We start from the raw sequence: 16,628 nt of genomic DNA on the forward strand, positions 1-16,628 counted from the left end.
TTTCCAAGTAATTTTAAACTTTCCCTTGAGAACAAATATGAACATAATTCAGAAAGCAAAGCCATTCCTCTTAGTAAAGGTGCACATCTTATAAAATTTGGTCTTGAGACATTTTACAGCTTTCAAATAGGCTTCTGCATTCATTAACCTAGGTGGAGGTGGCCTGATCCAGATTTAAACCAGAGTCACATTTACACTGATCTGACCATGTAGAAGAGACATGATCTGGGTGTAAATAACATTCACCAAGTTATGGAAAAAACTATGTATATTTACTGAAAATACCCCAGGTCTCCTAGTTCTCCTTCACAAAGACTAACCACTGCATTGCTAATGAGCACAAATGCTCGATAACCTGCTGTGAGAGTACCAGCAATCCCAGAGAGCACAGACCTGAGTGTGGAGAAGATAAGAAAACTTTCTCCAATACAGAGTAGTGGGAGAGGTTTACCTGTGTACATGTGAAGTTTGTTCCACTTCATACCAGGTGATTGCTGTGTTTATTCATGATATTAAATTAATATATTCTTAAAGAAAGCCAGACTTTAGTTTACATATGATCTGTTCAAAAATATTTTTTCTACCTATCTTCTATACAACCTATGGTCTGAAATAGCTAGAAGCAGGAAAGATCTCCAGATAGCTACATGCAAGTTTATGCACACCCTGAAGGATTCTTGGTTATTCAGTCTATCTGACTTTCTGTTCTCAAGTGCTTAAATAACTGCATATTTGGAACTTGGCAATTGCTTTTTTGATTGCATCCTGCAAATTTACTATGCCAAATGCTTAAAAAAGCCTTTCAGATATAACAGTGATGACACATCAAAATGGGCTGAAATGTCAGCTGACAAAGCATATGGTCTATCATTGCATTTTCAAGAACTGGCTATATATATTTTTTTTCAATGATCTGTCTCAAAAGTATAGCATATTGGTATTTTCAGTTAACTTCAAACAAAAAATGAGCACTTTTACTAATTTCTGCATTCCTTGAACTGGCCACCTGTCATATCCTTCTGACACATAGGGCTTATATAACATGCTGACTCATTATATTTTTTGTTTGTTCTCATTTTTTTATCCTGGATTTAGAAAACCTAAATGTTCTTCCTTGTTCCTCTAGAATTCTTCACTTGAGGAAAGAGAATTCTCTGAGACTAATGCCTTTGACTCAGTTAGTTATTTTATGTGTAGGTATGTGGAAATAGTCTACAAATAAAGCACATTTCTGTTTACTGAAGACTTGGTTGAAAGGTCATAATCTAACTTGGTATTTCTGTAAAGATAAATTGTTTCTGCATTTTCCATAACTTTTTGTTTCAGAAAAATCATGACGTGCATATAATTTTTCTTTTTATTCTATCTGTTCTCTGTGTGAATGATGTTCAAAATTCTTCTTCTGGGAGGCATGGATAATAGGTAACAGAACTACATTTTTTGCCTCCTTACATCTGCCAACATCTGGAAAATTATATATTTATGGTGTTTCCACGTAATGCCTCTGTAAGTTCATATTGTTACTATTATTCCTGCCTTGCTCATAGGTGAGCCTCATTTTACCATGATGGTTTGTCATGCTGCAAAAACCATTAGAATTTATCTCCTTCCTGGTCCAATAGACTTTCCTAAGGCCCTTTGGGCTGAATTACTACTAAATACACCTGCATACTGCTTTTTGGCTGCGTAAGAAGAGGTCCTCCAACGCAAACCCCAAATCAAATCACTTCTTGAATATTTTCCTTCCACTGTTCCAAACAGTCACAAATTTTTCTGTCACAAATCTATAATCAGATTTTCCTGGAGCTCCACTTGCACTTGAGAAAAATATTTATTTTTATGAGCTTCCCTAACTTAAATTTTAAAGTTTTTCTCAGATTTCTCTCTCTTTATTTCTTTTGATGCTTTTATATTTAGTTCTTCTCTTTCAGTTTAGCACCTTGATTTTGGAAATATTGATCCAAATGCTTAATTCATTATTGTAAATAGTCTCAATTTCTTCAGTAAAAGTCAAAGTTAAATGCGTTTGTGCTTGTAAGATTTTCTGGATTAATAGTATCTTCATAAATATTTATTTTCAAAGAGTGTGAGTAGAGGGTAATACTCTTTGCTTAAGAAAAATAGTTTTGACTTACATTAATATTACAAGCCCTGCAGAGAAGACATCAACATCTTGGAATATTATTGTTACGGAAACCAAAACTAAGACTCTAAAAGATTATTTTGTGACTGTTGGTCAATCAGGGAAAATCATAGGTATTAAAAATGCATCTGAAAAATACTGCAGAACTTGCCATATGAATTACCACTAAATTATCCACCCCATAACAAACCAATATTGAGGTTTGGACACTCATTAAATAATTTGGAGAAGCTAAAATCACAATAACAGTGTTATTTAAGTCTTGTGCAACAAATAAAGCTGAAAGATAGGGCTATTCTGGTCTCTCTCATATGTACTATTGCTAGCCCAGCCAAAAACATTGCCAAACAACCGCTGCCTCTTTAACTTCAGCATACCTTCAATTTTTCAGAGGTGAAAGAGTTGCACAGGGTGTAGTTGGACCAAGTTCGGTTGCTCTCAGGATGGCGGAACCAATTTCCAGTTTCATCACAATATTTTGAGGCTCTCTCTGAAGATAAATTGCAATAACAGTTATTTTAACATAAGCATATTATGAATTAAAAAACCCATCTAAAAGAATTTCTTTGTTTGGAAATAAAACGTCTGTGTAATGAAATCCAAATGATTTTCAACCTAATTAATATACTTCTTGCTGTTTTATTGTTTTGGTTTTTTCCTGAAACTTATCTGGTGGTAAACTTGTTTAGCTGTCTCCTTTTGCACTGCACCCACTAGAGTATATATCTCAGCCTTCATTCAGATGCAATATTTAGCTGATAATAACCCATTTAAAGAGGCTGTTGACTGAAGCTTATGGAAGAGAAAATAACCACAGGTGCTGATGCCAGACCTGAAGGAAGTGCGCAGGGTTTCAAGTATCAGGGTTAAACGAGTTAAAAATACTGCAGAGATTAAGGGCAGTCAGTAGTGTATAAACCAGAGCCTGTGTGCTGGAGATGCCAACAGTCCCAGCCCAGTGCTTTCTCAGTGCAGAGGAGTGGAAAAGTCTTGCCCAACCTCCTCACTGGTGGAGCCCTGACATGCAGAGTGGGAGCATTGCTCACTCTCCTCAGGGTCTGCACAGCAGGCAGGCACAGAGACAAGCAGCCTCACAAACAATTTGGCGCTGGTCCCAGGTGGCCAGTTTAATTTAAGATGGCTGCAGAATTCTTAGTTTAAATAATCTGATATGTCTTTGGCCTCTACACAGGTGTCTGTGGTGTTGGTTCCTTCACCTCAGGTGGCTCTGGCATCCTTCCTGAAAGCCCTGCCATATGGATCATGCTCCAGGCTCGTGCTCCTCTGCATGTCCTTTTGCTGTGGTGGTGGTGGGAGACAGTGGGGTTTCAGCAGCACACAGCTCTGTGGGATGCCTGGAACTGTGGGTGTGTGCTGTCTGTGTCCCCCTCGTGTAGTGGTGTGGAATTGGGTTTTTTAATTTTCTATAACTTTGTGTCTTAGTTTCTGTAAATGTTCATCCAACCCATCCTCCTTTCCAGATACCTGTAGTTAAGTCACATAAAGGGTTCCCCCTTTCCACAGTATGTCCCTTAATGGCCCAGGCCTAGCCCATTGTATGTTATCAATACCCAAGGCCAGTGCTTTTTCTCTGCTGATAGCCTTGGCTTCAGTCGTTAAGAATCTATTGTATTTTATCTGCGTACACACCCAAGGTTCTTGACAGCCCAGGCAGCCCAGATGGCCCAGCCAAAGCTTCAAGTTGCAACCCACCCCTTTCACCCCTAAATGGCCATGTCACACCCCTTCATTTCAATAAATAACACCCCTGTTCATAAGAGCAGGCGGAAACCCAAAATCACTCTCTCTGCGTTCACTCTCAGACACACACTCAACCCTGGAACACCTGGGCATCTGCCCTGAATAAACACCTTCTTTACCATCGATTCTGAGTCACTCCTTTCTCTGAAGTAAGCACACTCCTGCCTGGGGTCCGGACCTGCCTAAAACTTCACCTTATCACGACAGAGCCCAGCTAGCCGGTGGGCAGCTCTAGGGACCGTGATACCCCCGGCCAGGCTCATACTCCTGCTGGGGACACCCTGGATGCTGAGATGCAGACGGTCCCTCCTTATCACCTGTCAAGTTTTGGACCAGTTCCTTTGCCTTCCCTCAAGCCTTAGCCACCTGGGAGTCAGTGGAATATTTGCCCAAGTAACAAAGACAGGATAAGATCATATACTTAGAAAATAATATACAATTACTTGATCTTTTCTTAGATAATGAAACAGAGACTTATGAAAAACGTGATTTTTAAGTCTGACTTTTAAAATGGCCTGAAAAGTTTATCTTGAATTTCCTTGGCCTTTTCTATCTCTATAATTTGATTGTCTTTATATTTAGATTATCAGCATTTCCAGTAAATACACTTTTACAGAGCCCATAGCCATTTGAACATACACAATTTCATTTTTTGTGGTTAACATTCCCACTTACTTTTCTTCATCTGATGATTAATGGCTCTATTAATTTGTAAGATTCATATTCCTAAAGTCTAAAGAAAGAAAAACTGATCATATGGACAAGGTATGGCTAGTATACACTGAGTTGTTTTACTCTGAATAGAAATACAGTGCCCTTATATAGTGCCCTTCTAAAAAAAAAGAAAGATAATTATCCAGAACACAGCATATTTTTGAAATTATTGTGGATTTCATATCATTGTTTTGAGGGACTTGTTAAAAGTCAATACGTGCATCAACAATACCAAGAGGAACAGTACATGTTATTTGAGCCTTCCATAGCTGCAGCTTGGAGATAATCTCAGACTGCCCATGTAGCAATGTTTCCTTTTACTTATTGCCAGATGCTATCAAAAGCTATAAAAAGTTTTCAGTCATAGATGAAAGATTAATGGTTTTGCTACCATGGAACACAGTGTGCAAACGTTGCACTGATTATCCCATGCACTCTGCAAAGTGCACGGCTTTTGTTAATCTGCTACAGAGTACATATGGCAATGTCATCCATCACCTCTGTACTTCAGTGCCTAGGTAGGCACTCTGCCAGAGTATATGTGGCCTCTGTAAGTTAGAGACAAACCTTTCGCCTCATACTTTTCCTTAAAGCCAGACAAACACTGATCCTACTAAAACCTGATCCTACTCTGAAAGTGCTGATGTCCCCATGGATTTCTTGCTGTGATGTGAGAACACACAACTGGGGAAAAAGCACTCTTAACTGTCCATCCCAGTGACTCAGGTCAAACATCTCTTCTAAATCTATTCTTTTATACATAAACAAGCTACAATCCAACCACTGTTCTGCTGCAATTTGCTCTGGAGTGGCCCAGTAGCAGGTGGGTGTATTGAACCTGGGCATGTGTTGCTCTTTGTGCTAACCAGAAGAATATGGTAAAGTCTGAAAAAACGCACACATGCAAGGATGGCTAAGAAAATGTTAGCAAGGCAAATGGAAGTTTGGGCTTTGAGATCATTAAAATACTGTATGAACACTAATTTTTTAGGCTCTGTCTGTACCCTATCAGCTTGGATGGGGCACCACTTGGGTATTGAATTATTCAAAGTAGAAGAACAGTGACATCACATTGGACTGATCTCACCTGACTGTAGGAACCTTAAAGTTACATAATTCAGAGGCAGTTGTGCAGAATCTCTGCAGTTAACTGAGAGACATAGACACTTCAAGAGCTGTCTGGGCAAAACAGATGAGAGCAATCTCATCCACAAGGGATCTTTTGTGGGAACAGTGAAGTGTCTTGAAAGATTAACCAGTAGCAATTATTAGTATGTGTATTGTTTGTGTCACTAAGAGTGCTTTTATGAATCATATGCTCATTTAAAACCCTCAGTCATCTATATGTAATGAATATCCTAATATCTCTGGATCAACATGATAGCTCTATCAATCAGGCTTTTCACAAATAGACCAGAGCTATAGCTAGTACATGTTAAAGGAGCCAACATCAGTTTTTTGTTTATTGCTGAGTTACAAGACGGAAGAAGAAAGAAGTTATCCCCTCTTGCAGTCATGCTCAGCACATACCAGACACTGGTTTCTTTGCCATTGTTTGGATAGACCTGTGCAGTGCTTAGTTTTGTACATGAAGGAATAGTTGATGTTGCACATCTGACTTACTTACATTTTCGGTAAAATATTCCAGAAGAAACTTTTTCAAAAATGAAAAAAAAATCTCATATAATGCAATGGAGACCCTAGAAAACTTCAATGCAAGTGTCCTAGTAAATGAAGGATTATCACTGTCTTCAAAATGTCTTAGTCAGCAGAACTAGAATCTGTATAAGAGTCATACTGGGCACTATGGGGATAGGAATTGTTTTTTAAAACCCAGCTATCAAACTTGCTGGGCAGTTCAGAAATACTGAAGGAACAGGACAGAAATACACAGAAGGGTACAGAGAAAAGAAGTAGATGGAAAAAGAGTTCAAATTTGTAATTTTTATAATTGTCTAAATTATATCACTTCAAGACAAGATAATAGGACCAACAAAAATATGGAGTTGTTCATTTTAGTTAAATTCAGCCAAAATTCGGATTTTGTGGCAGCAAGAGAAGGGCTCTCCCAGTGTCAGAGCAGGAAGTCAAAGCTGTACTTGCATGTTCTTCAATTGTAAGAGGCAACAACGTATTAATCATCATCTGATTAATCATCATCTAGTTGCTTACGGATGTATATGGATTTGCTTCCAAATTGCACTTCTAGAAACTCTGCTCTTGGAGCTACATGAAAAGTTACAAGTTTAGCTTATGAAAGGGAACTAAAGACAAAAACCCAACAAAGCACAGAACTGAGGGGAGTTTTTCTAAATGCACTTTTGGTCCACAAAGTGGAGTGGAATATTGCTCTTAAACACTGCTTTCTGACAAAAAGTAGAGGGAAACTGAGATGAAAAGGGGTGTCTGCCAGGAAAAAAACACCCTTCCACATTTGGCTCCCTTGCTATATGACTGCACCAAAATAATCCTGGCTAAATGCACTGTACAGGGACAGTGCGGTGGGCAATATAAGACCCCCCTGCTAAAAACCCAACAGGTGGCACAGGGTGTCCTGGATTTGTGAGATAAGAATGTATTCTATTTGCCATCTGTTGGAGGTGGGGGGCAGTTATCTTATCTCTTCAAAGAACAATGTCTCCCTCCGGGGAGATGTCTCCTGCTAATGGGCCATTAAGTGACTCACTGCATGACTGTTAAGGTACATCATCCCATTGTGAGATGCTCCACCCAGAAGGAGGAACCAAGCATTCCTACCTGCATAAAATAAGCTTGGTCTAAGCCATCGGCCCCAGTTTTCTTCACTGAATTCCCAGAGGAGCAGCCATCTTCGCTGGATTCCCAGAGAAGCAGCTTCTTCCCTGCTGGATTCCCAGAGGAGGACCAGGCCCATCTACTCTATCACCAAACCTTCACAGAGAACTATACCCTTCTACAGGATCTCTGCTTCAGCAGCATTTCATCTGCCACTGCAGGAGGCACAGCCACCATCCAACTGGACTTTTACCAACACCCTGACTCCTCAGGGTGTCAGGTTTTCTGACTGTATCAGTAGTTTTGTTTGTACTAAATACATTTGTTGTTCTTTTTTTTCTATTTTAGTTTTTTTCTAGTAAATAACTATTATTCCCATTCCCATACCTTTGCCTGAGAGCTGTTTTTTTTTATTTTAAAATTGTGGTAATTCGGAGGGAGGGAGGGGGTTTACCTTTCCCACTTCACAGGAGGCTTTTGCCTTCCTTTATAGACTCCTGTCTTTTCAAACTAAGACACAGGGTAAGGCTCAGCTCCTCCTGTTACCCTCGGCAAACCTGCCTTGCTAGAGGGCAATTATATTCACAATGTATTTTTTTTTTCTTCCATTAGTAAGAATATTGCCAGCATGAATTACATACTTAGTTCCTCAAAAACTAAACTCCTACCAATTTCAGTGTGACCTAGAACCATTTCAGAGGGAATATACCAAAGATAAACCTGTCTTAAACATGAATATAAAATACAGTCTAAGAAAATTGCATGTTGCCTGAATAGGAGCATATAAAATAGCCCTGATCAGAGCTTTACAGACAAAATGGATGAGAGAATGAATTTCATGCTGTCATTGGCATTAAAGCAGTAGGTCTTGTTATGTTTTCCTTACAAATTGATTTGTTTTTATGCATTATCACATTGTGCATGATGTGCACTACGAGGAGATTGCTTCTTTCAGAATACAGATTCCTGTCTTGTGAGAACTGATCTAAGTTCAGTGAAATAAGTGGGACTACACTTGGTAGCTAAATGTGAAGTTGTCAGACAGAAAATGAGCAGAGCACTGAGCGTGTTCTTCACTTTGTTTCTGTGTTCTTTTCTTGTTTAGTTTCTAAAATATTCTATCTCATATCTATGCCAATTTCTTGGCATCAATGCTGAAAGTTGTTGGGGATCAGATACAGAAGGCTGGTATTTGGCACCCACAGATACAGGCAGGAGGGGGATTTGATACTGTCCTGACAATAATGTTTCACTTTTCCAATTATGAATAATGTAAGTATCAAAGCAAAAAAATATGAAGGAAAGACATTATTTTATTACAGGTCTCAAAACTATACATGGCCTCTTAATGAAGTGATATAGTCATCAGTTAGCTGATACACAGTAGTTCTCCAGAGCTTGGTGCAGCCCAAAACAACACAGCATGAAATACTTGTTTCAGAAATCCATGGGGTTACTTGCATGCCTAAAATACATGCTGAGGTACTTGGATATCAGAGACTCAATGGGGAGGAAATCTGACAGACACTACAGTTTTCTTAATGGAAAATTGCTATTTTTTAGGACGAAGTTTCTGTTTCTCAGCAGAAAACTGGCTCTATTTTGTTTAACATGAGTAAGGTACCAAAGGAAATAATGACTTATGACACAAAACCTGTCAGACTTCTCAGGACAGTTCAGTCTGTGTTTTGGCTACCTGTTAGTGGCAGCCACTTTCATTGGCAGCTGACAGACTTGTAGACACCCCCGCTATTTCTTCTCTCCTTCCTACTTTATTAAGTCTCCATGTGACAGCCAGCCACCTGTAAAGCAACTGGCTGACTACCCACTGTTTTGATGCCACATCTGTAACACCTGCTGGGTTACTCAACAGCAGTTCTAAGAAAGCAGCTCTGGCTCAACCAGGAGATGCTGAGCTGCTGCCAAAACTGGGAAACAGGGTTGACTGACCAGGATGCAGGTAAAGAGGCTGACAGAGGTGCTGATGAGTAGAAGAGAAATGTGCCAGAGGAAAATACTGGGTCCAGAGGCCCACAGGCAATTTTCCTAAAGAGGACAGCAGAGAGAACAGTAGGAAATTATTACTGGAGGAGGCTTTTCTTCCTACGGCTGTATACAGAGAACAGGAATACTAAAAAATTTCCAAATTTCAACTTTTAAATCTTGCCAGAAAGAGTAACCACAGTATGCACACACTGTGGGCCAGACTTCATGACAAGCATTTGTACATTAAGGGGTGATTTGCAATCGGTGTATGAGCCACAGGCCTTGGCATTAATAAACATTAGTAAGTGGAGTGAGATGCTTCTCCATGAATGGCTTCAAGTGTTACTTTGAAGAGTGCTGCTGTAGCAGAGCAATTAGTTCAGAACAAGTCATTGGAGACAGACAAGAGGAAAAGCTGAGAATAGGTGTCTGGGGACCAAGTAGGAAAGTGGCTCTGAAATCACCTCCATCTGAGAAGGATGAGGACCTTTAGTCATGGGGAAACTTCTGTGATCACAAGGCTGCCCAACACCCACCTTTGCAGGCACAAGCTGAGCATTGCATGGACTATACATAAACTAAGACTGTTAGTGCTACATGTTTTTTTTCTTCCTTGAAAACCATATAAGCAGGGAAAGCAAAAGACTTGTAGTAAATCTTCATGCTTATAAAGAAAGCTGTTGCTGTGTGGGAAGGATATCATGAGGAAAATGGGGTCTGAAGCAGAAGGAACAGACCACATCCTAGAGGCACTTCTATCATGCTTGAAGGAAAAAGCTTGTTCAACCTCAGGATCCAGAGCCTCAGGCTCTCTCCTGAACAGGGGCACTTCTGTCTGGGAACTGAACCAAATTCAGCCAATTCTTCTAAATGCTCTTCTGGAATCTTTTGTGCAAATAGTCTAATGGTTGAAGAGCTGGTCCACAGAGCGGGTGACCTGAGTGAAAGGCAATCCTGCAGCTGAGGGTCTCAGCTTCTCAGTCTGCTGTCCACAGGTGCTTTAAAGATGAGCCTTGAGCATGACCCTGCTCCAAGACTCCTTGAAAACTATGACACTGTACAGAAAAGAGGTCAAGTCTTCTAAAGAAAGGACACAAAAGACAAGACCTTGTGATTTTTGGTGCCCACTGTCTGTCTCAGGGGTTTAAATTGCTGTAAAGATTTGTTGGGTTGGTCTCAGGGTGTTTCCACAAGAAGTGGATAGTGACCTTGCCACATGAGCTCACTTTCCAAGCACAGGATTCCTGAGCAAACAGATTTCCTTCAATCCTTCCTGTCCAATACCTACTTCCACTAGAAAGAGGGGCATTCCTTCACCAAAGATTGAATGGAGGCCAGACTGGGTCTGATTTGAAACTTGCTGTGCAAATTCTGTAATTATGGACAGCTTGATTTATAAACAACAGAATTAAGAAACAATCTGGCTGCTACTATAAATGGGATTCAGCAAAATATATAAGAAGTTTGATCCAACCTCGAAACTCCTCAGTTTCTAAATAAGCAATAAGCTCAAGAAGAACAACAATTTTAGCTAATGGTGCTGGATGATTAACTCACAGCTATGCAATAGTCTCTTTCCATCATTTCCAGTTGGGCACATGCATTTTGGGTTAAGCTTGTTGAAAATTTTCAGATTTATGTACTCTCCCTCCCATATGTGTAATTTCATAGATTTTAACTGCAGTTGGTGCACTGTGACTATGTGGAATTTAGCACACTGTGGCATCAAGCACCACCTATAAGCAACACGTCCTGAGCATGGAACAGACAATTTCGTCTCTCTTCAAACTGTACTCTTTGCAGAGTTAAACTTGTGTCTAATATTTCCTCATATCTATTTAGAAATACTTCCATTTGCTTTTTGGTTTTCCTTTTAAACATTCTTCAATTATTTCTCTCAGTCTGCTCCTAGTGTTTGAATGAATAGTTTAGCTAAGAATTGAAAATCAGAGATGTTATTTCTGCTCATCTTCTTTCATAAAATTGTATTTTTCAATGAAAACTTAACAAAGAACATACTGATACATATTTCAAGCACATAAGCATCTTCTCTTGATTATAAAAACTTAGAATGAAGTGCTAAGAATATTTTGATGTTGTAATTCAGAAGCTGAAATTTTCATAAACTAGGTTCCATAAATCCATGGGTTATATTTATATAAATATAAATACATATAAAGTATTTTAAAAACTAAAATATGTAAATTATGGAACTCAAAAACTTGATGTGTTTTAATTTTGACCAAACTTTCTGAGATTTCACAGTGCTGCAAAAATGCCACTGGATTAAACACATCCACTTAATGGCATAAATGCTCTGAAGACATCCTTTGAAAGATAAAATGGTAAAAAGAAATACGGTACCAGTTGGATCAAAGTCTGGAAAATAATCCGGACAATTCTGAGCAGTGAGCCTTCCAGCAGGTGTGTCATCCCAGCACAACCAGCCATCCCATGTTCGGTTGCAGAACAGACCTGGACATTTAAGAGGATTGCAAGAGTTAATTCCACAAAAGAGTCCCTCCTGAATGTCTCTGTTCTAGCCTCTGGAGGAGTATTGCTGCCTGCAGACAATCAAGTTTTCTTTTTTGTAGTATATCCCTTTGTTATTGTTACATTTAGAGTGGCATTCAGGTGCTCTAAGACACTTGTTTTTACTGACCTGATGGTAGTGGTGTTATTTTACGAGAAAGTTATGTTTTAAAGCATCTTGAGCTGAACTCTGAATGTAGGTCCAATCCTACAAATTTCTCTTCTTGATCCTCTTTCTGTCAGCTCTAAGCATGTACACCTGTGATACCCAAAGACCTTTGAGGCATCCATTTTCATTTCACCTTTTGCTGCTCAGTAGGTCTGAAAATCAGGCATTCAAAATGTAAAGGCAGGAAGTGTTTGTGGAGACATCCCAGCTAAAAGCATTTGCAGAGACAGGTGCCTGTAAGGCTATTGCCTTGCTCAATATCAGAGATCAGTGATGTAACTACAAATCCAAGGAAGCAGGTAGCTGCAAGGCTGGTCTGGGACAGACAGATTCTGCCTGCTGATGTTGTCTAGGTAGGCATGCTGTGGTCCTCTCCTCCTCATGCCCCATCTGGGAAGGTGGTGCTCTTGAGGCTGTGGGATGTTCCCAGTCCCCAAACAGCAGCAATGTCAGCAGGCAGAACACAGCTCATTGCTGATCCCCATTACAGAGATTGTCCGTGCCATGGTCCTCAGAAATTGTGCTCTAAGACTGCTTGCTGTGATGTGTAACATGACCCATTGTGGATTTATACAAGAAACACATTACTCCCCCACCCCGCCCCAGTTATTTTCCATTCAAAACCAGTTTGTTTTGGGGAAAAAGTATTTATCACCAAGACCATCAGGTTAAAGTGAAATAGAGTGAGAAGATACATCTTAGCTTTTTTTTTTTTTTACTCTGGGCCTTAGGAAGTGTTAAAATAGAAGTTGTTTTTGAAAGAATCATAATAGAAGGCACTTAATAACCACTGAACGTTATTAACACAGGCTAGTCAGATTCTTCTGGAGCTTTTGAACTTATCCACAGATAAACTTTCTGTAAAAAGACATCTGAATTGTTCCATTTTGCACCAATAACTGTAACCAACAACAAGTAGTTGTTGATTAAAAATAATAAGCATAAAAATTTCAAAAAATTTTTTTCCAGACTAGATCTTGTTCAGAAACGAAATTTTTATGTACCCTTTTTCTTCATTAGCTAAGATTGTATACACCTATATTTTTTAGTGATCAAGTTAAATGTGCTAATGTTACTTGTTAACTTAATTAACCAATCATCATATCAGCAGTTTATTATCTTTCCTTCAGGCATTGTCATGTCCTTCTGTATCTTTGAAATGTATCTGAAAACTTTTAGGAATATTTTTGTAATATCATAGTAAAAGAAGAGTAGAAAATGATTGCAACTTGAGCTTGTTTTTGAAAGTAGTGCCAAATGGAACTGGAGGGAATATCTAGCTTTAAAACTTCAAATACTTTGCCTGGCCTGATAAAGAAAGATAATCATATAGGTCAATCTATACATCATGGGGTTGTCTTCCAAGGTAATTATCCTGATATATGTGCACGCATTTATCTATATCTGTCTATTAATCTATCTATGTATTCATATACACACACACACATTGTGCTGTTCTGGAGGGGTGGTCATGTGTTTCCATGTACCTGAACTCCTCATTTTATTATGTCTTCAGTTCAGAACACAACTTCAGTTGTGCTGGCACAATTCTGTAGTCACCCATTATCCTCATTATGAGTTATAAATTAATTAAGTGTTTGTTGCTATGAACAGCCCCCAATGGCATCACTTAAATCTAGCTGCCAGCTGAAGGAATGCAGGCACTTCCCTGCTGTCCTTCTGGGACAACATTGACCTTGAGAGCACTACTAGAATTCATGTCTTGACACGTATGAATTCCCATCTCATGCTGGAAAACCCACCCTTTGCAATTTATCTCACATGCAAAGTGCGAAAGAGCGGTGAATACAGTGGTTACTGTGGTAACTGTCAATGGATAGTAAAATTAATTGTTTATAGAGCTGGAGACTAAAAGAGTAATCTAACAAGAAACAGTAAGTTATTTCCCCTGCAGGTCCAGCAATTAAAGGCTTATTTATGCCTGAAACATCATTCCTTCTACCCAATAACCCTGTTTAACTGCTTGTGGGTACTCCCCATTATTTGCCTGAATTAAAACTCATTTTAAGCAGTGGGAATCTCTATATTCATTCCAAAATATTTCAGCATGAAGACCTAATTATCCTAATGTCTAACTCTTCTTTGAGTCTCTCAGAGCCCAGTAAAATCTTTAAGATAAAGAGCTGTAGAAATGTCTTCATTGCTATATTACAAAAATCTTACATTATCTCCAACATCTCTGTTAGGTTGGATGTTTTTCTTCATTTTTTAAAACATATTTATCCTTTAAATTGTGTCCTCAGTATCTGTTGTCTACTTGCATAAGTATCACACTACCTGTGATATTTTTTCTTTAGCTCATTATATCTTCATTCATATCTTCTATGAGAAAAAAGTGACAAGAACTCTCAGTCCCAAACAGAAATGCTGCTTTATATCATGCAATTGCAGCACCACTATCATTTGTCATTTCCCTTTTTAGTAATTTTCATATATGTTTCATATTCCATAAAGATGTTTTATAAACCTCTTTTATTAACCTCAATGTTTTATGAATCTCTTTTTCCTATTGTTGCTGCTGAATACAGAATACATGGAACTTGTGCTGGTACAGAGCACAACACCTAGCAGTCAATACACAAATGGCAAAAAACTGAAACAGTGAGTGGAGCAAACAGAACAGCATTTGTATTTAAGATTCACTATCAGGTGTGACCTTGCTGAGCAAGAACAAGAGAAATTCAAGCAGCAAAGCATTGAGCCAGAAATGTAGGTGACAGAGGAAGGAAGAGCTGTTCATTCCCTGGGCTCCTTCCTTTTCTTTCTATGCACTTAGGTTTTTTCCTTTCTATGCACTTAGGAGAATGCTAAGTAAGTGTGAATTTGATTACTGCTTGTAGAAAGGAAACTGCACACTGAGGAAGACTAGGGGTTAGTATAGAGAAGAAAATATTTCTTTAGTTATATAACCACACATGGCAAAATACAGATAATTTAAAAAACCCTTTTTACCTTTTTTCTTGTATGGAGGTGCTCTGTTCATCCTCTCATAACATTTGAACTGTGAGTCTATTATCTTCTGCCGTATGACTGAATTTTCAGTTACTACAGGCTCTAATGTAGGATCAGTATAATTTACAGTAGAAGAAAGACTTGGAACAATTCTCTGTATGGAAAGGAAAAGCTGTTAGTACAACTGAATAAACAAAGACAATTACATTTAAAAAAAAAGTGAGGACTAGCAATTTCTATTATGCATTCTTAAAGGGCCTTTTGTTTGCACATATGTATACCATTATGATGGGCCTTGCACTACTTACAAAGTAAATGCTGACTTTTATTAGTTTACCTCATGGAAATGTAAGATTTTAACCAAGCCATTTTTCTTGGTGAAGAGAGGATCATTAAATACTTGATAAAGTCTTCAAAATCTTTTCATTTAATTTAGTGTCTTCAAGAGAATTTTCTATCTTCCCATAGTTATACCCATACATTTCTGTTCACCTGTGCTGATTTATCTCTAGACAGTGCAGAAAGATACCTCAGTGCCACAGCCTTTTCTTTGAACTGATTATTTCACATTTTATGTCACTTGCTTTGAGCTTCTGCAACAGTTAAGGTCATAGAAACACAGGGTAGAGTTTAAACCTCGATACCTGACCTTAGCTCCCAGTTAAGTACCCAAGCAGACTCCCTAAATTTGATAGTCTAAATAGCAAGGTCCTCTTTGATCTAGTGGCATCTTCTGAATTATCCCACTCTGAACTGCCTGCCTGTTGAAGGAAAGGATCATTGCTTCTGGAAGGCAAAGATCTCAGCTTGAGAGGTCAGCTATGTTCTTTTGCCTTCCATCCATCCATCCATCCATCCATCCATCCATCCATCCATCCATCCCTCCATCCATCCCTCCCTCCCTCCCTCCCTCCCTTCTTCCTTCCCTTCCTGTCTTGTACTGCCAGGTCTATGAGTGGAAATGAAAGCATGGAGCTTTAGTTTGTTCTGTTCTGCCTCAATCCTGTATCATGACTCTTCTCTCCTTGAAGGTGATGGTAAAAGATGAATTCCTTTGCTTCCTCACTCAAAAACAACATTGCTGTAGCACTTTCCTAGCATGACCCTCTGTTTTCCCCTTACCAAACAGTACGAAAGCCATCACAAACAGATTCATTTGCAGGCTGCTTCAAAATCTAGGACTCTCACAAACACACATGACACACAAACTTGACCTTTTTAGCAGCAAATGCTAATACAGAGATGTTTAGGCATGCATTTGTAGTTGTTTGAACTGAAAACATGACAGGCTTGAAAGTTCAAATATTGGCTTATGTCTTAGATTTTGCTGCTCCTTTTTTATTTCACATCACAGGCAATTGTATTCCATCAATATGTTATTTTTTCACCCATTTACACGCTAAAACATCTTGGTAAAATACAAAGCAGAACAGTGTGTTTGACCTCATTGAAAAAAAAGCCATTACTTTTATCCTGATACTTCTCTGCCAAACCATGTTGTTTTAATCTTTTTAAACTCTTATATCAAATCAATTATGTTTTCTAATCTCATATTATCTCATCTTTTGACACAGACATTTTCAACTGTATACCCCT

General features: G+C 38.7%; 1 protein-coding gene across 2 annotated transcripts in view; it reads right to left on the minus strand.

Moving 5' to 3' along the window:
• The window catches only part of CALCR (calcitonin receptor), a 155,225-nt gene that overhangs the window by 44,102 nt on the left and 94,495 nt on the right, over nt 1–16,628 (minus strand). For both annotated transcript variants that reach the window (XM_083867200.1, XM_083867199.1), the window contains 3 exons: nt 15,033–15,186; nt 11,723–11,833; nt 2,521–2,633 (listed from right to left, as the gene is read on the minus strand). In XM_083867200.1, coding sequence (XP_083723326.1) covers nt 2,521–2,633; nt 11,723–11,833; nt 15,033–15,186 — 378 coding nt within the window. The remainder of the gene's footprint in view (nt 1–2,520; nt 2,634–11,722; nt 11,834–15,032; nt 15,187–16,628) is intronic.

Source organism: Zosterops lateralis, assembly GCF_965231275.1.
Source record: "Zosterops lateralis genome assembly, chromosome: 1".
NCBI lineage: Eukaryota > Metazoa > Chordata > Aves > Passeriformes > Zosteropidae > Zosterops > Zosterops lateralis.